The following is a 23778-nucleotide window of genomic DNA, read 5'->3' as shown; positions in this document are numbered from 1 at the left end:
AGTCAACATTCTTATACATATCAGTACCTCTGTAATATTATCATGCTTTGTTATTTTTTTATATATAAAATCTAATGAATTTACTTCCATGCCTTTGCAGACTTCAAAGTTGGCTCAGGTTTATCTGGTGGAGCCATTACTGGAATTGTGCTTGCTTCATGCACCATTCTTGTATTATTCCTGGGAATTCTGAGGATGACAGGTTACTTGTGCGGAAAAGACCATGAAAATGATGGTAAGTTGGTGTTAACGTTTAACCATGTTGATTATTCATACCAGTAACTTCCTGTACTGATATATGTAATTATGGATTAGTCCTGCATATGTTGCTTCCGTGTCTTTTCCTTATAACCATGTAAACCGACAAAACTATTAGGATTCAATTTGATTTTTGTTTTACACAAATGAAGATGGGCTTTTTCTCTTCATTTTTCTTACTCTAATTCTTTAGCATTGTACTCAAATTTATATTACACGATAAGATTTCAGTATTCTGTTAATAAGAATTTGATACACTAGCGGATATTAGCTATATTCTGGTAGCTTCTCTTCAGAATCATATAGCAGGAGCAGGTTTGCACCAATAAAAATATAGCAGGGGTTGCTTACTCGTTTCTATTACAAAACTATCTGCAAACTCTTGCCAACATTCTTTACCCTACACTTTTAGAGCATTACTTGTATGTAAGTTCACTCAAGAAGACTGTTTCTGAGATTTTAAAAGATGTAAACTACTTGGAATAAAATGTTAACTTTCTCTCTGCTATGAACTTCAGTGTTAGAAATAAACTGTCTTTTGCCTTGCTGCTAAGCTCATAAAATTGTGTGTTATTATCATGTTTATAAAAAATATCTAATATAGCAAAGTCATTGAATTCGTACCGGACTCTCCCCTTTGCTTCTAAGCTCTCTAATTTATCGACTCCCTAGCCCCACCAAAAAAATAAAATGAAGAAAAAAGAAAAAGTTACACCAGACTCAACCTATTGTTTTCTCAAGATCAGAAAGTTTAATTTCTTAGCATAAGTGTAAGTTATAGATGCTTTCCAGCAGCAGAAAATGGATTTACATTCTACTTTTAAATAATGAAAGTAAGTTTTCTGATTTACTTACATATTACAGAACTTCGGAGGTTGGATAGAGGTTATTTTACCTTGAGGCAAATTAAAGCTGCTACAGATGACTTTAGTCACAGAAATAAAATCGGGGAAGGAGGATTTGGGCCAGTTTACAAGGTAAACTAAAGTTTAACTTTAGACAAAAATTTGAGATTGCAGCAGTCTCCTCTCATCAATACATCTGCAAGATTAGATATCTTCAATTCGAAGTAATGTCATATAAGCCACGTCTCTGATATTCTGACTTGCCCATATAATTTTTCTCTGACCTTAGGGTGTACTACTTGACGGCAAGGTGATTGCCGTCAAGCAGCTGTCTTCAAAATCGAAGCAAGGGAACCGTGAATTTGTAACTGAGATAGGCATGATCTCTGCTCTCCAACACCCAAATCTGGTAAAGCTTTATGGCTATTGCATTGAAGGAAAAGAGCTACTACTCGTATATGAATACATGGAAAACAACTGCCTGGCTCGAGCACTCTTTGGCAAGTTCCTGTCAAATGCCTCGTAGAAAGTTGCATCTTTGTATAAAAAATTGATCTCTTTCCTTTCATGACCCCAATTAACTGTCCAAATGCATGCATTTAGGTAGGGAAGATCAGAAGTTACACTTGGACTGGCGAACAAGAAAAAACATATGCTCAGGAATTGCTAGGGGATTAGCATATCTTCACGAGGAGTCAAGGCTGAAGATTGTCCATAGGGACATTAAGGCAACTAATATATTACTTGATAGGGACTTGAGCGCTAAAATATCAGACTTTGGTCTTGCAAAGCTTGATGAAGAAGAAAACACTCATATAAGTACCAGAGTTGCTGGAACCATGTAAGTTTAATCCCTAACTTTTTCTCCCTGCATATGTTGCCAATTACTTGGGCATGTTAGCAAAAACTTCCTAGATTTAGCTGTGAGGATTGTAAGTGAATCAATAAATCTTTAAAGAGCGGTTTCCCAAGGACCCCACCTCATAGAAAACAGCAATAATGTGTCATCAGAAAGAAAGTACAATATAACCGACACAAATAAGAGGATACAGAAAACTTACAGGAGCTGGAACTACAACTGTAAATCAGCCCTGACTTATTTGTTCATCGAAATTTGTTTAGTATCAGGTTCTTCATAGCTCTGCATAATTTCATAATTCGATATAAAGTAGCAAGAATAGGGGAACTTTGTGTATATAGCTTCTAATGCAACAGCATGCTTCCATTTCATCCAGAATCTGAAATATTTCTCTGATTGTGCACAAACATATTTTAGCTTCAAAGTTATAGGGGTGATGATGACACAACTTTTGTATGTATCTGATCGAATTTGTTCAGTGGATATATGGCTCCAGAATATGCAATGAGGGGTTACCTCACAGATAAGGCAGATGTCTACAGCTTTGGAGTCGTCGTACTTGAAATTGTGAGCGGAACAAGCAATACACGCTATATGCCAAGGGAAGAATTCATTTTTCTTCTTGACTGGGTAATCTACTGCTTTTTTATATAATCCAATGAGGCAATGATATTTTATATGTCTTGCAGTCGTTCCCTATTTTCCCTATTTTATGTCATATATAGAAATATCCATATGAATGTGGGAACGGCCCCAATTCGATTGTCAAATATGGTTTTTTTAGGGACAGGGTCATTTCGATTATCTAACTTTTTGCTTTCGAGCATCAAGATTCCTGTATATATGTTCAAAATATAGAAATGACTACCAAACTAGCAACAAAAAATATAGAACATCTCATCATTCATAACCCTGCATTTGACCTGCTCATGTTTGTAGAGCTAAATTTGCTTGACTTGGGGATTTATCAGGCCTATGTATTACTAGAGCAAGGGAACCTTCTGGAACTTGTGGATCCAACTCTTGGCTCAAGTTACTCTGAAGACGAGGTGTTAAGGCTGCTGAATATAGCTCTAATGTGTACCAATCCATCTCCCACTCTCAGACCCAAGATGTCTTCAGTTGTGAGTATGATAGAAGGCCAGCTTCCTGTTCAAGCTCGGATACTCAATCACAGTGATACTAGCAATAGCATTCAGAGTAATTGAGCTCGAAGTGCAATATCGATGGATACAGATACTCACAATCATACTGGAATTGATATACTTTAATTTCCATGCACAGCTTTAAAAGATAAGCTAGATTCGATTGAAGTAAAAATCATCCAAGTTGTTGAAAAGAAAATCTCATGGAAGTTCTTTAGGCATTATATTTAAAGTGTATATATAAGATATACATTTTGACAAAAAATATGGAAAGGAAGAGTATTGTAGTAAATATAGTTGGTATAATTAGCTAGTCAATTTTACCATTTTTTGGTTCAATCTTGATGCCTTCATTCCTGTTGGGATGCTCTGACATGGGGATCAAACTATGCTCTGATTTGATGGTCAATATCATGAACTCATTGTTATAAACCATGTTAGATCTATTTGTTTTTTATAGTTTGCTTGATATCTTTCCGGTTATACAATTCCTTTCTCATATTAAATGTTGGATATTTATGATTAAATGGTTCGTCATGTTTATGATTAAATGTAGTATAATATATCTGTTGTTGAGAAAAATTATTTTAGGCACATTACAATAGAAAAATTAAGGATAAGTATCTAGACGACGTGAAGTTTTTTGGGGGCAAAAAGTGGTTCTCCTAGTCGTTGGCAAATAAGGCCAAGTTTTCTCACTTTTAGCAAGCACTAAAAAGAAAATTATACTTCTTTTCCGTAATAATTGTAACATACCTCATTGGTATATTTTTTTTAAGAAACCATGTGAAGAGGAATAAGATATAGATATATAAAAATTAAGGTCATGTAATAGGAGAAAAATAGAGAGAAAATATTATCAAATAAAGAAACGTGGTAATTAATATGAAACTTCCAAATAAGGAAAATATTGCAATTAAAAATGAAAAGGTGAAGTGTAAGCTAATCCTGAACTTGATGAATTTCACCAAACCCTGAATTTTTCAGATTTCCAAAATAACCTTGAAGTGCAAGAAAAGCTTCCATACATACTCCTTGTTTCTTACAAGATAATTCTACTAGTTGAAAGTAATGAAAATCACTCTTAAATTTGTTTTCGTCACTGCAAAATCATCACAGTCCATAACAAAATTATATTTTTTCCACATACAATTCGTTTAGGATAATGTTTGATCATCCATGTTTATTTTGATAGTCATCAAAATCTCTGGTTTATTCTAGTAAACACCTTAAGTTCAGGGTATCATACTCTTATACATTATAGGGGGGAGGGGGGAGGGGGGAGAAAGAGGAAACCTACCTCAGCAAGACAGGCTTTAGTCAACTATAATCTGAAACACAATCATGGGCTGAACCTGGAAATCACTAATTATAATTTATAAGCATAAAACAATGAACTAGATGCCCAAAGATCCCTAGACATGACAATGGTATAACCTTTAACCTAGTCCATCTCAGGGCACAAAATTTCCAAGAAACAGGATGGAAAACCATTTATACTGTGATGTACCGTTACACATTTGTTGTATCCAAACCCCTAATATTCATCTAGTTACATACTATCATGTAGTGAAGAGAAGATATACAAGACCTTTCAAATATTCGACAATTTCAGATCCACCAAGTTTTGAGCTTCCATATACTCTATCGACAAATGTTATGGGAACCTCTTCGATATGATGGCCTTGTCTTGAAGCTCTAACAATCATCTCCATTTGAAACACATAACCTTTACTGACACAGGAGCTGATGAGATCTTCAAGAACAGATTTCCGATAAAGCCGAAAAGATCCAGTCAAATCTGAAACCCCTGGCCAAAGAATAGTGTGAGCAAGTACATTTGCTCCCCTGCTAGTAAGTTTGCGCATAAGATTCCACCCATGTACACCACCACCCCTAACATATCGGGTTCCAGTAACTATACTTGCACCCGTCTCCATCTGTTTCTTGATGAAACTTGGCAAGTACTTTGGCTGCAACGATGACATATAATAGGTCAACACAGATTCAAGATTCGGATATTGAATAATAAATCGACACGTAAAGAAAAAATTTCCAACAGCCAACCAGATATTCTGCTGCCAAGTATGGCCTTTTGCCATGTTGTAATGCTAATAGCAAAATCATTATTGATACTACTACTACATTGTCGTTAATATCTGCTACTTCATGTGAACATTTTCCTTTACAGGTCATACTAGATCCAACACTCACACATAAACCCCAACCCTCTTCCGACAACGGAAAAGAAACCAAACTCTAGGAATTAATTCTAAAAAGAAATTAGATACCAGATAGAAATCATATTCTAAGATTTACAAATGAAAAGCTCCTTCCTAATATAAGAAGAAAACAAGAGAGTAACTAAGCAACTGCTGCCCTAGATATCATCAGATTTTAAATTATTTGAGACACAGTAAATTGTATATGTATGTCCCCATGGAAGGAAAGAACATATTTTCAAGTCCAAATAATAAATTTCAAACATGTGAAAGACATACATACATGATGGGAGAGATCAGCATCCATAATTACAACAAAATTGCCAGATGCATGCTTCAAGCCATGAGCATATGCAGTTCCTGCAAAAATGATCAAAGATGACATGTCTCTCTTATTTTTCAGTTTTCAACACCAATAAGTATAAGAACATACCTAGCCCAAGCTTCTTCGGTCTAGCTGCCAAAATCTGAGAGATAAAAAAGGAATGTGATCACAACAATAATCTTTAACCAATGTAGCCATATAACTTGGAGGTATAAAGACTCTTTCTGACACTTACTACGTTACCATTCCCATAAACTTGCTGCAATTGTTTAATAATTTCTTGAGTACCATCTGGACTCCCATCATCCACGATTATTACTTCGAAGTCAATATCCCTACATAAATTGACCCACAAACACTACACATTGAAGTTTGACTTTAAACATGAGAATGTATTAGTGCAAGTCTGAACGAAACCTCCACAATAAGATGGTGATAGAGCTCACTTCAGAAATCCTCAAAAACGACAACAATTGATTATTTCTAGCATTCTCATGCAAATAAACCATATCGCAAGTGCCAAATATGTTAATTGTTAACAAAATAATACTAGAATTGTTTAAAAAAAAAGAGTTTAATGCATGCAAAACTTCCCAGACTATAAAATTTTCTGAATCTTGTCAACCATTACAGAAAGCACATAGGCCCATTGCTCTAACAACAAGTTATATGACTTGACAAAGCTAAAAGGTTGGCAGTGTTGTGATGTTCCTCTGTTTACCTGAATATTCAGACGAGAGATAGAGCTGATGAGCTGACAATGAAAAGCTTGGAGTTTTCAGTATAAAAATTCCAGTCATTTGAGCAGAAATTACTTCTTGTTTCAAACTCTCAAACAATCGGCACCTATATATGTCGGCTGTGATGCCTGACTTATAACAATTCTTGAGATGAATGCAGCTCACTGGATACTGTATATATATAACAGAAAGAGGACCATAGTGGAAAGGCCTAATTTTCAAGAACTTACTAAATGAGGGGGTATGCCTCTCTTATAGCTCGAATACTTTTCTAATTTATTTTCACCTTTTACTCTAATTAAAATAGAGCATGCGAACAAAATGTTTTTAAAGTAGACTCCAGGAATTTCACTCTTTTAACACCCCCCCCCCCTTCGCCCAAACACACCCGGCCGGACCAATTTAGGCTCTATAGCAAAAGCAGGGAAGAACATACGGAAAGAGCAATGGAAATATGCAACGAAGTGCAAAACATATGGATTACAACAAACAACAACACTTTGCAAGGATAACCTAATGAGAGTTTAAGCACATAAATTAAGAATTCCTGAGGCATGATTTCAATTGATCAACATCTGATCATTTCTATAACTAGCCTCACTTTGACATCCGTAAGAAAGATTTGTACAAGAATTATCATAAATCCTGTACATAGTATGACTTACAAAACTGATTTCTAAAATTTCTTAATTCTTAAGAGTATCTAATAATGGCCAAATTCCTCCATCAAATTATTCAGATACCCAAAATTCATGAGAAATTATCTGAAAGTAGTGGCTTCTTCCATAAAATTTCACCAAATATATAAGAATCACATCCGATCAAAACAACAATGAGAAAACATAGCTCATCAATGATCATATGACGATCTGAAGTCTCTGATCGCATCAATTGTCAAACCTAAGCCTAAAACAATATATGATATCAGCATTTAAGACTCAAACTATACAAAACTGAAATCGACAAAAAGTTCTGAAACAACTGATAAACAAATTTTTAAGAATAATTCTACAACGGAGGTCAAATATAGCAAAATTTTAGAAGATGAGGATGAAATTGAAGGTCTACCTGAGATGTTTGAAGACTAGGTATACGACAAGAGCAATGTTAAGACGTTCATTGTAAGTAGGTATGATTATACTGAATTTGTTCTTCTCTCTCTCCAATTCTTGCGCCATTTTTCAGTTTGAAGGTTGAACCCTAGATTTTTCTCGATTGACTCAAAGCCTGTTTGCGACAACGAGGCCTAGTTAGCTACTTAGCTTTGCTTTTTTTTTTTTTTTTTTTGACAATGGCTAGCTTTGCTTATGTGGTCTTGTAAGTTTGTAACTTTGGCATTCAACGATGTGATATTGTGATTGTTAAATACCGTCCCGAAATTTCTTAAAATCGACTCTAACTTATTTTTAATTATTTTACCTCTTCTCTTTTTTCCACCACTTGCCAACACTCTTTCGGTTGGGAAACTGTGGTGGAGGAGGTTTGCGAGAGGGTGGGGGAGAGAGTGGGAGTCCTGTGGTTGGGGAGCAGTGGTGGGGGAGGAGGCAGGGAGGGTCGGGGAGTAGGTGGTTGGAGAATGGGTTAGGTTAGGGTTATGATTAGGGGGTTAGAGTTAGTATTATGCTTAGGATTAGGAATTAATTAGGTTTTAAAGTAGAAAATTAGGGTTAATGACTGACTGTAGTTAACGTCGTTAGTCATTAAGGGCATTTGAGTGTATTATTATGAAACTAAGGGGTACTCCGTGTATTTTCAAAAGTGCGGGAGTACCTCGTGAATAAACCGAAAACGCGGGATATTTGGGGAAAAAACGAATGAAAAATATAATAAGTTGATATTATGAAAGTACACATTGAGGCGAACCTAACAAGATCCTACATGAATATGTTTTTTTTTTGTATATTAATGAGGATATTTGATCAAAGATTTTAAAGTTTGACCTCAAAGAGAGATAAACAATCACTATATTATGAAACGGAAAGACTAACATTTTTATTCTTTGAATATCTTAATTAGCCTCCTCAGCCTCTCGCAAAATCATTTTCACAGACAACCTAATCATATTTCCATCCACATATTCTCCAGAGCATCCCATTAAACCCAGCCAGATACACTTACAACCTGTTTGATTAGTGGTACAAAATGATAATAACGGTAATGAATTCTAGTATAAATTTGTGAATGCACTCCCATGTCAACATCCATGATAATGCTACTTTATTCCAACACAACTATTTTCTTCCTAAAATTTTATTACTATTCATTACCACTTGAAAATGTGGTATTGAGTAGTAATGACAATTTATGAAGGAGAACTCATGTTTTGGCATCAAGTTCCATACCATGGATATTATCTCGGAAATATCTTCACAAATTTACACTAAGAAACATTATAAAAACTGTTGTAAATAAACTGAAGAGAGAAAATAGAAGAGAGAATCGTCTTGTATCTTATTCCATATAGTCCAGGGTATATATATACAATACAATAGTTAGGGTTTTACTTGGAGAACAAAACCCTAGAATATCCCGGATATATTAACGGGGTATAATGGGCATCCATATTATATTTCATAACACTCCCCATTGGATGTCCATTATACAAAATAAAAATTCTCTCTTAAAATAAAATATTTTCTAATGCGCGTAAGATGCTGCCTCATTAAAAACCTTACCAGGAAAACCCAGTGGGAAAAACCATGGTTAAGGGAAAAAGAGTGCAGCGCGCATCTACTCCCCCTCATGATTACATAACTTGAGATCTTTGAGACGACGTAATCCAATACGGTAAACTAATTTCTTGAAAGTAGCGGTGGGAAGTGCCTTGGTGAATAGGTCTGCCAAATTTTCACTTGAACGAATCTGTAGAACCTGTACATCACCATTCTTCTGCAGTTCATGGGTGAAGAAAAATTTTGGTAAAATGTGTTTTGTTCTATCACCCTTGATGTATCCTTCCTTGAGCTGGTGCAATGCATGCTGCATTATCCTCATACATAACTGTTGGAGCTTCTTTCCCTATAGATATGCCACAATCTTCTCGTATATGTTGAATTACGGACCTTAACCATACACATTCACGACTAGCTTCGTGGATAGCTAAAATCTCTGCATGGTTGGAAGAAGTGGCTGCAATGGTTTGCTTCATGGAACGCCAAGAAATGGCAGTACCACCACTTGTGAACACATATCCTGTTTGTGATCGAGCATTATGGGGATCAGACAAATACCCTGCATCTGCAAAACCAATTAAGTCTTCTTTGGGTTGGTTAGAAAAGAATAAACCCATATCTTTCGTTCCTTGGAGGTAACGAAGTACATGTTTTATTCCATTCCAATGCCTTCGAGTTGGACATGAGCTAAACCTTGCTAGCAAGTTCACAGAAAATGATATGTCAGGTCTCGTATGGCTAGCAAGATACATCAATGCCCCTATTGCACTTAAGTATGGTACTTCAGGACCAAGGATTTCTTCATTGATTTCTCGAGGACGGAATGGGTCTTTATCAACATCAAGTGATCTTACAACCATTGGGCTACTCAACGGATGTGCTTGATCCAAATAAAACCTTTTTAACACCTTTTCCGTATATGTTGTTTGATGCACAAGGATTCCATTCTTTAGATGCTCAATCTGTAGCCCCAAGCAAAATTTTGTCTTTCCAAGATCTTTCATCTCAAATTCTTTCTTCAAATATTCCACTGTGTGTGAAATCTCTTCAGGGGTCCCAATAATATTTAAATCATCAACATACACTGCAATTATTACAAATCCTGCCCCAAATTTCTTTATAAAAATGCATGGACTGATAGGGTCATTCTTATAGCCTTCACTTAACAAGTACTCACTGAGGCGATTATACCACATATGCCCTGATTGCTTCAATCCATAAAGAGATCTGTTTAATTTTATGCAGTAATGTTCTCGAGAATTAGAATTTGCTGCTTCTGGCAGTTTAAATCCTTCTGGGACTTTCATATAAATGTCATTGTCCAGTGGCCCATATAAGTAGGCTGTGACTACATCCATTAAACGTAAATCAAGTCCTTCTCTTATTGCCAGACTAATAAGAAATCTGAAAGTAGTTGCGTCCACCACAGGGGAGTATGTTTCTTCATAATCAATTCCAGGTCTTTGTGAGAATCCTTGTGCAACTAAACGTGCTTTGTATCTCACAATTTCACCATCTTCATTCTTCTTTCGCACAAAGACCCATTTATGTCCCACTGGTTTCACACCTTTAGGTGTACGGACTACTGGTCCAAAGACTTCTCTCTTTGCAAGAGATTTTAATTCTGCCTCAATTGCTTCCTTCCATTTTGGCTAATTATCACTTTGTGCACACTCTTCAATAAACTTTGGTTCATGATCCTCATTTTCTTCCATAACATCGACTGCTACATTGCATGCAAAAATTTCATCGACGTCGATTTTATTTCGGTTCCATTTTATTCCAGACATGACATAATCAGTTGAGATGTCTTCATTGTCAGGTACCTGAATTTCTTCCTTTGCCATGTCTAAAGTCTCTCCTGGAGATTCTTCAAAATTCTTTGTTTCCTCGGTCTGGCCATTATCAATTCCTGCTCCTTTTCTTTTCCGAGGATTCTTATCTTTGGAACCAATAGGTCTACCACGCTTCAGGCGTGCTGTAGACTCACTGGCAGTTTGATGTTTTCCTTCTGGGACATCAATTTTGATTGGAGCATTCACAGCTGGTATATGCGACTTGGTTACTCTACTTGGGTCAGTAAATGCGTCTGGCAATCGATTTGCTAAGCTTTGTAAATGAATTATCTTTTGAACTTCTAATTCATATTGTTTATTACGAGGATCAAGATGAGATAATGATAATTCATTCCAACTGATTTCCTTCTCCAGCTGTTTATTCTCTCCCCCTAATGTTGGAAAAACTGACTCATTAAAGTGACAGTCTGCAAATCGAGCCTTAAATAGATTCCCTGTGGATGGCTCTAGATATTTAATTATTGATGGAGATTCATATCCAACATATATCCTAACCTCCTTTGAGGACCCATCTTAGAACGATGTGGTGGAGCAATTGGAACATATACAGCACATCCAAAAACTTTTAGATGGGAAATATTTGGTTCCTGACCAAAAACCAATTGTGATGGGGAGAACTTTTGATTACTCGTTGGCCTGATGCGAATTAATGCTGCTGCATGTAATATAGCATGTCCCCAAGCAGAGATTGGGAGTTTGGACTTCATAAGTAGTGGTCTAGCAATCAACTGGAGACGTTTTATTAATGATTCAGCTAGACCATTTTGTGTGTGAACATGTGCTACAGGATGTTCAACACTTATCCCAATAGACATACAATAATCATCAAAGGCTTGAGAAGTGAATTCACCAGCATTATCAAGGCGGATTGCCTTCATAGGGAAATCTGGAAAATGTGCTCGTAATCTAATCAATTGAGCAAGTAGTCTCGCAAATGCCAGGTTGCGAGTTGATAGCAAGGATACATGTGACCATCTACTCGATGCGTCAATTAAAACCATAAAATATCTAAATGTTCCACATGGTGGGTGAATTGGCCCACAAATATCTCCCTGTATACGTTCCAAAAAATTGATAGATTCAAAATCTATTTTGGTTGGTGAAGGTCGTTGTAATCCCCCACATTTTTTAAAGGATTTTCATAAATATATTAAGTTATTTATGTGATTATATTAAATCCAAATGAGTTTGGAAAATGATTTGACTTTTAAAAAAAGGGTTGACTATTTTAAAAGTCAACTAAAAATTTTTTCTAAGCTTAATAAAGTTTGTAATATTTTAATTAAGCGTGTTTTAAATAAGAGTTTAATTATTAAAAGTATATTTGAAAAGAAACTTAATGGAATCGAAAGCCCAAAAGAAATAAAAAGGGAAAGGATAATTTGATGACTAAAGTCCTAACAAGCCCATCTTGTTAGTCATCAAAGTTTTAATTATTGAATTCCTTTTCCTAAGCCCAATAGGATTAGCCTATTGTTTTAATTATTGAATTCCTTTTTCCTAAGCCCAATAGGATTAGCCTATTTAAATATCCTAAAACCCAAATATTTTTGCCCTACACTTATTTTCTCTCTCCTCACTTGCACGTGACTTCGAGCTTCCTCCCCTCACTCGACATTTTCTCTCTTCTTCCTCTTGAGCGTGACTCCATCTTTTCTCTCAAAAATCGTTTCTTCTTCGCTAAGTAACGTTTCTTGTCGAACAAGAAACGTCACAAACCTTTTCTTGAAGCCGAAAAAGTGATTTCCGCCGGTTCCTTGCTGCTGTCCTCAGTCCGGCGCCCTCTTTCCTCCTCTATTTTGGTTGTTTTCTTTACTTCTCCTTTAAGATTCCATTAAAGTTCTAATTTTTATTGTTATTTTATTATTATTTGCATGATTTCGATTTGAGTTATTATTTTTATTATGAAATATTATTTTTCGGATCATTGTATAAAAGAAAAATTTCAGATTTATTATTTTTAGTTTTAATCATGAAAGATGTGATTTTTAGGGTTTTAAATCACTAGAAATCGTATATTTAGAGTATGAATATGAATTTTGATTGGAATACGATTTTTATATTCATTTAAAATATTTTCAGAAGGTTTAGAAAATTTTATAGTTGCTGGAAATTCAGAAAGTTAATATTTTAAGGTTTTTAATCACTAGAATAGTTTATCTATACTAGGGATTAAAAATAATGAGAGTTTAAATTATAAAAACGATTTTTAAAGAAGTTTAGAAGGGTTTGGGACGTTTTAAAGTTGCTGTATTTTTTTTTTAGTACAAGTATTTACTTGATTATTTGGTTGTTTTAGGCGGAGAATTCACTGTAGGGGACTTTTAGTGCTTAAAAGTGGCCTACCGTTGTCGTTTATAAAGGTACGTACATAGTCTACGTGCTATATGGTTTAGAAACATGCTCTAGGGATGTTTTTAATTTGTAGTATCATGTATAGGACCTTGTAGTTCATATATATGATTTACTGAGATGGCTTTACATGTTATTTGCTTGTATGCTACATGTAAACTAAGAATATGTTTAAGTATGACTTGTTTGTATGGAAGTTTGATGCAAGCAACTAAGTTTAGTTTGGTATTAATTCGTGAGTGAATTAATGTAAGTAAATTGGAATCATGGATTCTTTGAGTTATCATTTATCTTATAAGAACCGAGGATCTTATTTGGTAATTTTGAGTTATACCTATATAAAGGTACAGTTTACTGTTGGCTAGGTTCAACAGGCAAGTTAGTAAAGAATAAAAGAAGTTAAAAGAGTCTTGGATGCTAAGTTGTGAACACTTATTAATTCTAAGATTAAAAAGGAGTTTTGTGATTTATGTGATTAGTATTGTGAGTATTATGTGCTTGGTTGGTGTCAACACAAGTATAAAATGAATGCAACGTAAAGTGAAACGAGAATAGGTTATAGACTTTAGACTGGTGCACGTCTAGAGTTGGACACTAAGGGTTGGGGTACATAGTCCGCCGTGATATGTATCTTCGAGGTTGGATTGATCACCATTCCTCTTTAGTTCAAAGGTTCCTCGATATCGCAGGTCATTCTGGTTTACGGAGTCATGACCGTATTTCCTATTTCAGTATAGACAACTCGTCCCATAACTATTCCATTTAAAGAAGAAATAAAAGTTAGAGTCTAGTTCAGTAAGAGTTATCTGCAATTGTTATGTTATTATTATTTTATTCTATAAGTTGTGTTGTAGTATCATGTTTAGGATTATTGTGTCTGATATGTAGTACTCAGCTTTGCATTACGTGCTTGTCTGTGTTTGTGATCATGGCTTTGCCTATTGATCCTGTGGTGATCCTTCGGGGGAGCAGAGTCAAGAAAGCATTGACATTACAGGTTCGAAGATGCATACCATTGGGGAATCTGGAATGGAGAGGCTTTTGTGACATTAGTATATTTAAGTTGTTTCTAGGAATTTATATTTTCAGACTTTAGCTTTAAGTTGGTGTGTTTCAGTTCAAACATTGTTTGACTCTTATTTCATAAGTTTAATAAAGTTGGTTTTGTTTTAGTAAGTTTTCCGCTGCAAAATTCTGAGTAAGCCGAAACGTTATCACACGGGCGATAATGCCTGGGTAATTCTCTAAGTTTATATTATAAGTATTTTCTAGAAAGAGAGAATTATCGGGGTGTTACAAAGTGGTATCTGGGAGCTTTAGGTTAGTTTAAGACTTATAGGCGCCTAACTAACTAGCTTATTAAGTGACTTTAGTTTTAAGTTACCTAGCTTATGGTTACTTGAAGGAAACCTTAGTATGCTCCTACGTTTCATTTCGAAAAGTGAGACAAAATATTTGAGGATCAAATTTTTTTTTTTTAGAAAACCGAAATTTTTCGGAAATTAAGGTTCGAAATTTGTGTTTTTTTTCGAAAGGTTGAGGAGTCCGAAAAGAAAAAAAAAAAGAAAAAAATTTTTTTTTTTCGAAAAACGTGCTGATCGAGTTCGGAAAAAAAAAAAAAAATTTCGAGTAACATTTTTTTTTCGTGTAACCTTGGGGTCCGAAATTTATTTTTTTTGAAAAAATTATTTTAGGCAAAAAGTAATGTTATTTAAAAAGTGCTGCATTTTTCATGCCTTTAAGGTTTATAGTTGCATTGTGAGAATGGGTAGTATAAGAAGGGCATATAGGATAGAAATATTATATGCCTGCATTGAAAAGTTAGTTCAGCATCATCATTATTTTCTTCCCTGCAAATAAGTGCATTATTATTTTACTTCCCTGCTAATAATGCATGAATGTTTTTCTTCCCTGCTAACTGTTTATTTTCTTGCCTGCTAAGGTGTTATATTTTTCATGCCTTTGTTTTTGTTTACCCTTTGATTATTGGTGGGAACACGTTAGAGAGAGTGCTAGACCATTATGGTTTATTTGTTGTAGATCCCTAACCATGTCTGCCAGAAGTGTTAATAGAATTGTCAGGCAAAGTTAATAGATAGGAAGCTATCATAACCCAATTATATTGAGTGATGATGAGAATGTTCGATGTCATGAGCCTGAAGTTATAGTTATATAGCTGGAGATCATTATGCATTATGGGTTAAAAGTAGGTATTCTGTTAGCGATATATGAAGTAATTCAAAAGTTTGATTGTACTAGAGTGCAAACCTGAAAGGACATCTACAATATTATTTGGAGACCCATTGAGCGATGTGAGTGTTTTAGAGATGGATGAAATGGACATCAATCCAAAAGTATTTGAAGATCTACTAGATCTAGGAACTCAAGTTATTATGTTACTACTATTATTATAGTGAAAACTATGGAGCTTTGAAGATGAAATGTTATCCATATAAAGGAAACAAGGATGAGAATGATGGTGTAATTTCATAGAGTATTTATTTATGCTTTAAGATTAGTTGTTGGAAAGTAGTCAAGCTATAATGGTTTAAATTTTCTTATTAAGTATTCTTTATATTATTGAGGAATAAGTTGGTTATTTTGGATTGGGAAAATATTCTTATTATCGATTGAGGAAAGGAAGTTATTATTTCATTATATGAGTGAGTAAGAATTTATTCTGGGCACGTGATGGGAAATTTTTTTTTATTATTCTTTTATCATGTGATTATATTCTTGCTTGCTTGTTTCTACTTGCACGTTGATGTGAATATATTTTACATGAACGATTATGTGATTATTAGAGAACACTTCATGTTGGAGCTTAGTGGAATTGTTTGTTGATGCGATCTTTAATGATCAAATCAAATGTTGCCTTATTAGATGGACATGTAAGTTATGCTGGAACCCAAAGTAAAGTTACGTTAGATTTCAGTCGCGAAGTAGAGCGTCAAACAATAATGATGCCTTAGCTTCTGCTATTCGCCTGTTGGCAAAGAATTTGACTCGAAAAAGTTGAGTGTCCCGATTCTGCTGGGACATGTTTGAGAGACTAGCTAAGATTAAACTGTCGTACCTTAAGGGGTAAGCTGACCTTATCCTCTTAGAGAGTCGGATTAGTTTGTATTGAAAGATTTTTGGGGCTGTGAACTGTCCTTAGAGTGTGAAAGTAGGTCAAGTTATACTGTATCTGAAAGATGAGACTGACTTATAGTAGAAAGAGAATGAGACTAGACTCAGTATTATGAAAGAGTTTATTTGGGAATCCTTTATTGCTGCTTTAAGAGAAAAGTTTTACCCTGCTTTTATGAGGAAACTAAAAGCCCAAGAGTTTATTAACCTTAAGATGGAGAGCATGACTATCTCTAAGTATTATAGCAAGTTCGTAGCATTGTCTAGATTTGCACTTGAGGTATTAGCCATTGAGGAGTTAAAGGCTTGGTGATTTGAGCAAGCTTTGATTGGGTTTAGTAGATTTTGAAGTGTTGGATTTGCCTATTAGCATACCTATTGGAGAAATCATAAGGTATACCGAGTTGTTTAGAAATTGCCTTTAAAGATAGGAGACTTTGTATTTCCGTCTGACTTAATAGGATTCAATTTGGGAGACCTGAACTGGTTGAGTCATTACAAGGCCAGGATCGATTGTGAAGTCTAGAAAGTAGTGTTGAGAAACCCTTCGGGAAAATTTACCTCATATAGACGATTTGGGAAACCTAAAAACTTTGGGGTGATCTCTGCTCTGCAAGTGCAGAAGTTGATGAGAAAGGGGTGTGAGCTGTTTTTCTGTAGCGAGCAAGATGTGAGTAAAGAAGTCGAGTTAAAACTTGAGGATGTTCCAATAGTAAATGAGTTTATGGACGTATTTCCGAGTGAAATTTCAGGCATGCCGCCTGCAAGAGCTGTTGAGTTTACCATAGACTTAGTTCTTGGAATTGCACCTATATCTAAGGCACCTTATAGAATGGCACCTCCTGAGATGAGTGAGTTAAAGACACAATTGCAAGAACTTCTGGATAAGGGTTATATCAGACCTAGTGCATCGCCTTGGGGAGCTCCTGTTTTGTTCGTGAAGAAAAAGGATGGGAGTATGAGATTATGTATAGACTATAGGGAGTTGAATAATGTTACCATAAAAAACAAGTACCCTTTGCCTAGAATAGATGACCTATTCGATCAACTAAATGGAGCGAGTGTGTTCTCGAAGATTGACTTACGTTCAGGATATCATCAATTGAGGGTAGCTGATAAGGATGTACCTAAGACTGCCTTTAGAAAGTGTTATGGTCACTACGAGTTCACTGTAATGCCATTTGGGTTAACCAATGCTCCTGCTATATTTATGGATTTGATGAATAGAATCTTTCACGAGTTTTTAGATAAGTTCGTAGTGGTTTTCATTGATGACATTTTGATTTATTCGAGGAATGAAACCGAACACGATGAACATTTGAGGATTATATTGGAAACCTTGAGGAAGAACCAACTATATGCCAAGTTCTCTAAGTGTGAGTTTCGTTTGGAGAAAGTAGCATTCTTGGGTCATTTTGTGTCTAAGGAAGGAGTATCTGTAGATCCTGCTAAGATTCAAGCTGTGAGTGAGTGGCCAACTCCAAAGAGTGTGACGGACATTAGAAGTTTCTTGGGTTTAGCTGGCTATTATAGGAGATTTGTGAGGGATTTCTCGAAGATAGCGAGACCTATGACGAATTTAATGAAAAAGGAGTCCAAGTTTGAGTGGAATGAGAAGTGTGAGGAAGCCTTCCAGATCTTGAAAGATCGTTTAACCACTGCACCTGTCTTAACCCTACCTGATGGGAATGAGGGATTTGAAGTCTATAGTAGGCCTGTCAATCAGGTCGGGTTGGGTCGGGTTCGTGTTCGGGTCAAGTGAAAACGGGTTGAAACCCCCCCAACCTGAACCTGATCTGTTTTAATTTTCGGGTCAATATCTTCAACCCTAACCTGATCTGAAAATTATCGGGTCAACCTGACCTGATCTGTTTGACCTGAATTTTTTTAAACGGGTTGTAAATGGGTCAACCTGAACCTGTTTAACCCGGTTTTTTCAGGTTGACCCGACCCATATAACCTGATTTTTTTAAAAAAAACAATTGCATAGTTCATAATTGGCACTTGGCATTTGGGCCTTGAAATTTCATCAAAGTATTAGGCTATTAGCTAACCAAGTTTATACTTAGGCAATATCAAGTACTTCTACCAAGTTCTAGCTAACCAAAATTCATACTTGGCAATATTACAAACCAATTTAGCAAAGTTTTATAACATAAAACAACATTAATGTATCCTTAATGTTTTTGACTTATACAACCACAAGTCCACAACTCGAGTCAATCTTCTCCTCTGCCTCTGATGAGAAAATAGGAAAAAAACAGAACATTAATACTAATTGGTAGGAAAAATAGCATAAAAAAATTAAACAGAAAATAAATAACATTAAACTGGAAAAACAGCATAGAAAAATTAAACAGAAATAAATAACAGAACATTAAACAAAAAATTAAACAGAAAAATAGCATAAGAAAATTAAACAGAAAACGGATAACAGAACATTAAACAGAGAATTAAACAAAAAAAAAAACAGAAAATTAAACAAAAAAAAAGAACATTAATACTAATTGGTATGAAAAATAGAAAATAATATAGAAAAATAACATGAAACAGAAAAATAGCATAAAAAACTTAAACAGAAAATAAATGACATGCAGAACATTAAATAGGAAAAAAATAGATTATTAAACAAAAAAAATAGAAAATTAAACAAAAAAAAAACAGAATACTAAACAGAAATTAACATAGAAAAATAAATGACAAAATACGAAAAAAACAAAAGACAAAATATGAAAATCACATAAATAACAGAAAATAAATGACAAAATACGAAAAAAAGGGGTCAAAATATGAAAATCACATAAATAACAGAAAATAGCAAAAAAAAAACGAAAGAAAATAAATGAAAATAAGAAAATAAAGGACCAAATAAGAAAAAAAATTGACAAAAGAAGAATACCTTGAAGAAGAGCAACGTAATTGCGACTTTTCAAGACGAAATTGAGAGACTTATTGCGACTTTGCGAGACGAAGAACATCAAATGTTGAAGAAGAGCATCGAAGAACACTGAGAGAGAGAGTAAAAGACCGAGAAATTTCACTATGAGAAAGAGAGGCGTTAGAAATTAGGGTTAGGAGAGAGGGAGAGAGAGAGAGACTGAGAGAGAGAGAGAGTGAGAGTTGAGAAAGAAAGTGGCTGGGAAAATATTTTAGGGTTAGGAGTTAGGAGACTAGGGAAATTTTTTGGGCTGGGAAATCTTTTGGGCTGCGCAAGTGGCAAACATCAATATTCTTTTTTTTAGTTCAATTCGGGTCAGGTGGGTCATTGTCAGGTCAAAAAATTCGACCTGAACCTGACCCATTTAACTTTCAGGTCGGGTTCAGGTCGACCCATTTAACTAATCAGGTTGAAAACCTCAACCCAAACCCGCTATTTTCAGGTCGGGTTATCGGGTTGGATCAGCTTTTGCCAGGCCTAGTCTATAGTGATGCTTCGAAGAATGGTTTGGGTTGTGTATTGCAACAGAATGGGAAGGTAATAGCTTATGCATCGCGTCAACTGAAACCTTATGAGGCTAATTACCCTACCCATGATCTAGAGTTAGCTGCCATAGTATTTGCATTGAAGATTTGGAGACATTATCTTTATGGGGCAACCTGCAAGATATTCACAGACCATAAGAGCTTGAAATACATATTTACCCAAAAAGACTTGAATATGAGACAAAGGAGATGGCTAGAGTTGATTAAGGATTACGATCTAGACATCCAGTATCATGAAGGGAAAGCCAATGTGGTGGCTGACGCCTTAGAGTAGGAAATCGAGTCATAGCTTGAGTGCTTTGATAGTCCCTGAGGAGTTGTGTAGAGATATGCAAAGGTTGAACCTAGAAATTTTAAATCCTGGGGAAAGTGAGGCTAGACTCAGTAATCTTTCTTTGGGAGTGTCAATTTTCGATGAGATCATTGAGGGTCAAGTTGGGGATGAGCATCTAGATAAGATAAAAGAGAAAATGAAGCAAGGTAAGGAGATAGACTTCAAATTCATGAGGATGGGAGTCTAACGTTTAAAGGGAGGTGGTGTGTACCACAGAAGTGTGACGACCTAAAAAGACGTCTTATGGATGAGGGACATAATACTCCGTATTCTGTGCACCCTGGGGGTGACAAGCTGTATAAGGATCTTAAGGTGATATATTAGTGGCCGAACATGAAACGAGAGGTAGCCGAGTATGTGTCTAAGTGTCTAACCTGTCAGAAAGTGAAGATAGATCATAAGAGCCCATGGGGACAGTCCAACCACTAGAGGTTCCTGGATGGAAGTGGGATTCGATTTCTATGGACTTTGTGACTGCCTTACCCAAGTCGAGGAGTGGAAATGATACCTTTGGGTTATTGTAGATAGACTGACCAAGTCCGCTGTTTTCATACCTACAAGGAGACATGGAAGAAGAAGCAACTCGCTACAACCTATATCAAGCATGTAGTGAGATTGCACGGAGTCCCAAAGGACATTATTTCAGACCGTGACTCTAGATTTCTATCTAAGTTTTGGAAGAAGGTTCAGTCAAACCTTGGGACAACATTAAAGATGAGTACCGCCTTTCACCCTGCGACCGATGGTCAGACTGAGCGGACTAACCAAACTATGGAAGACATGTTGCGAGCTTGTGCTATAGATTTTCAAGGAAGTTGGGAGGACCAATTAGATTTGATTGAGTTCTCTTACAATAATAGTTACCATGCGAGTATCAAGATGGCACCTTTTGAGGCGTTATATGGACAGTGTAGAAGTCCCATTTGCTGGAATGACTATAGTGAGAATGTAGTTTTGGGGACAGAATTCATTGAGGAGACCGTCAAGAACGTTAGATTGATTCAGGCTAGAATTCAAGCTGCGCAAGATAGGCAGAAGAGTTATGCAGACTTAAAGCGGCGCGAAGATGAGTTCGCTGTAGGTGATAAAGTATTCCTGAAAGTATCACCCACCAAAGGCGTTATAGATTTGGGAAAAAGGGCAAGCTGAGTGCTAAATATGTAGGCCCATATGAAATTTTGGAGCGCATTGGGAAAGTAGCTTATAGATTGGCATTGCCAATGGAGTTTGAAAAGATGCATGACGTGTTTCATATATCCCAATTGAAGCGCTATATCCCTGATGAGCGCCATGTGTTAGAGCCTGAACGAGTGCAGATAGATAGTAGCCTCACTTATGAGGAAAGACCTGTCAAGATTCTCGACAGGAAAGTGCGTAGTACGCGTAACAAGGATGTTCATATCGTCAAAGTTCTTTGGTCTAACCACGAGTCAGAAGAGGCAACGTGGGAAGCCGAAGAGGATATGAAGAAAAAGTATCCAGACCTATTCCTTGAGGTGAGTTACGAGGGCGTAACTCGTTTTCTTTAAGGGGGGTAGAATGCGATAAATTTCGCGCTTTTTGTCTATTTTATGACATTTTCATGTATATGTATGCCTATGTTGGGCAATTTGCACATGTTAGTGCAAAAGAAGTAGAGTCTCCGCATAAGAAAAGTGTTCATAAGTGACACAAGTGTTTAAAAATGGGAAAGTGCACCAGAGGCACTATCTTTTCTTCAAAGATTTTCGAAATGATGAGTTCAGATTTCGAAAACAAGAGGGTTTTGTGTTAAGTTTCGGGACGAAACTTCTTTTAAGGGGGTAGACTGTAATCCCCCACATTTTTAAAGGATTTTCATAAATATATTAAGTTATTTATGTAATTATATTAAATCCAAATGAGTTTGGAAAATGATTTGACTTTTAAAAAAGGGTTGACTATTTTAAAAGTCAACTAAAAATATTTTTCTAAGCTTAATAAAGTTTGTAATATTTTAATTAAGCGTGTTTTAAATAAGAGTTTAATTATTAAAAGTATATTTGAAAAGAAACTTAATGGAATCGAAAGCCAAAAGAAATAAAAAGGGAAAGGATAATTTGATGACTAAAGTCCTAACAAGCCCATCTTGTTAGTCATCAAAGTTTTAATTATTGAATTCCTTTTCCTAAGCCCAATAGGATTAGCCTATTGTTTTAATTATTGAATTCCTTTTTCCTAAGCCCAATAGGATTAGCCTATTTAAATATCCTAAAACCCAAATATTTTTGCCCTACACTTATTTTCTCTCTCCTCACTTGCACGTGACTTCGAGCTTCCTCTCCCCTCACTCGACATTTTCTCTCTCTTCTTCCTCTTGAGCGTGACTTCCATCTTTTCTCTCAAAAATCGTTTCTTCTTCGCTAAGTAACGTTTCTTGTCGAACAAGAAACGTCACAAACCTTTTCTTGAAGCCGAAAAAGTGATTTCCGCCGGTTCCTTGCTGCTGTCCTCAGTCCGGCGCCCTCTTTCCTCCTCTTATTTTGGTTTTTCTTTACTTCTCCTTTAAGATTCCATTAAAGTTCTAATTTTTATTGTTATTTTATTATTATTTGCATGATTTCGATTTGAGTTATTATTTTTATTATGAAATATGTATTTTTCGGATCATATGTATAAAAGAAAAATTTCAGATTATTATTTTTAGTTTTAATCATGAAAGATGTGATTTTTAGGGTTTTAAATCACTAGAAATCGTATATTTAGAGTATGAATATGAATTTTGATTGGAATACGATTTTTATATTCATTTAAAATATTTTCAGAAGGTTTAGAAAATTTTATAGTTGCTGGAAATTCAGAAAGTTAATATTTTAAGGTTTTTAATGGTTTTTAATCACTAGAATAGTTTATCTATACTAGGGATTAAAAATAATGAGAGTTTAAATTATAAAAACGATTTTTAAAGAAGTTTAGAAGGGTTTGGGACGTTTTAAAGTTGCTGTATTTTTTTTTAGTACAAGTATTTACTCTTATTTGGTTGTTTTAGGCGGAGAATTCACTGTAGGGACTTTTAGTGCTTAAAAGTGGCCTACCGTGTGTTTATACAGGTACGTACATAGTCTACGTGCTAAATGGTTAGAAACATGCTCTAGGGATGTTTTTAATTTGTAGTATCATGTATAGGACCTTGTAGTTCATATATATGATTTACTGAGATGGCTTTACATGTTATTTCTTGTATGCTACATGTAAACTAAGAATATGTTTAAGTATGACTTGTTTGTATGGAAGTTTGATGCAAGCAACTAAGTTTAGTTTGGTATTAATTCGTGAGTGAATTAATGTAAGTAAATTGGAATCATGGATTCTTTGAGTTTATCGATTTATCTTATAAGAACCGAGGATCTTATTTGGTAATTTTGAGTTATACCTATATAAAGGTACAGTTTACTGTTGGCTAGGTTCAACAGGCAAGTTAGTAAAGAATAAAAGAAGTTAAAAGAGTCTTGGATGCTAAGTTGTGAACACTTATTAATTCTAAGATTAAAAAGGAGTTTTGTGATGTTATGTGATTAGTAGTTGTGAGTATTATGT

General features: G+C 35.3%; 2 protein-coding genes across 5 annotated transcripts in view; one reads left to right on the top strand and one right to left on the bottom strand.

Annotated features, from left to right (window-relative positions):
* The window catches only part of LOC104891315 (probable LRR receptor-like serine/threonine-protein kinase At1g53430), a 77252-nt gene extending 73713 nt beyond the window's left edge, over positions 1–3539 (top strand). For 3 of the 4 annotated variants that reach the window (XM_057394223.1, XM_048642869.2, XM_048642867.2), the window contains 6 exons: positions 101–235; positions 1123–1235; positions 1393–1603; positions 1707–1944; positions 2442–2592; positions 2934–3539. In XM_057394223.1, coding sequence (XP_057250206.1) covers positions 101–235; positions 1123–1235; positions 1393–1603; positions 1707–1944; positions 2442–2592; positions 2934–3170 — 1085 coding nt within the window. In that variant the 3' untranslated portion in view covers positions 3171–3539. Of the gene's footprint in view, positions 1–100; positions 236–1122; positions 1236–1392; positions 1608–1706; positions 1945–2441; positions 2593–2933 lie in introns of all 4 variants that reach the window. The other variant, XM_057394224.1, reaches the window with a different exon arrangement.
* A 918-nt stretch (positions 3540–4457) lies between these two features.
* On the bottom strand, positions 4458–7695 carry LOC104891316 (dolichol-phosphate mannosyltransferase subunit 1). Its single transcript, XM_010676991.4, has 5 exons — positions 7463–7695; positions 5890–5989; positions 5763–5796; positions 5613–5689; positions 4458–5080 (listed from the first exon to the last, which is right to left on the bottom strand). Exons 1-5 carry the CDS (start codon positions 7570–7572, stop codon positions 4670–4672), a joined length of 732 nt encoding a protein of 243 aa, XP_010675293.2. The 5' UTR covers positions 7573–7695; the 3' UTR covers positions 4458–4669.
* Between the last annotated feature and the right edge of the window lie 16083 nt (positions 7696–23778).

Source organism: Beta vulgaris, chromosome 4, assembly GCF_026745355.1.
Source record: "Beta vulgaris subsp. vulgaris cultivar EL10 chromosome 4, EL10.2, whole genome shotgun sequence".
Classification (NCBI taxonomy): Eukaryota; Viridiplantae; Streptophyta; class Magnoliopsida; order Caryophyllales; family Amaranthaceae; genus Beta; species Beta vulgaris.
This window is presented reverse-complemented; position numbering and strand designations above follow the sequence as displayed.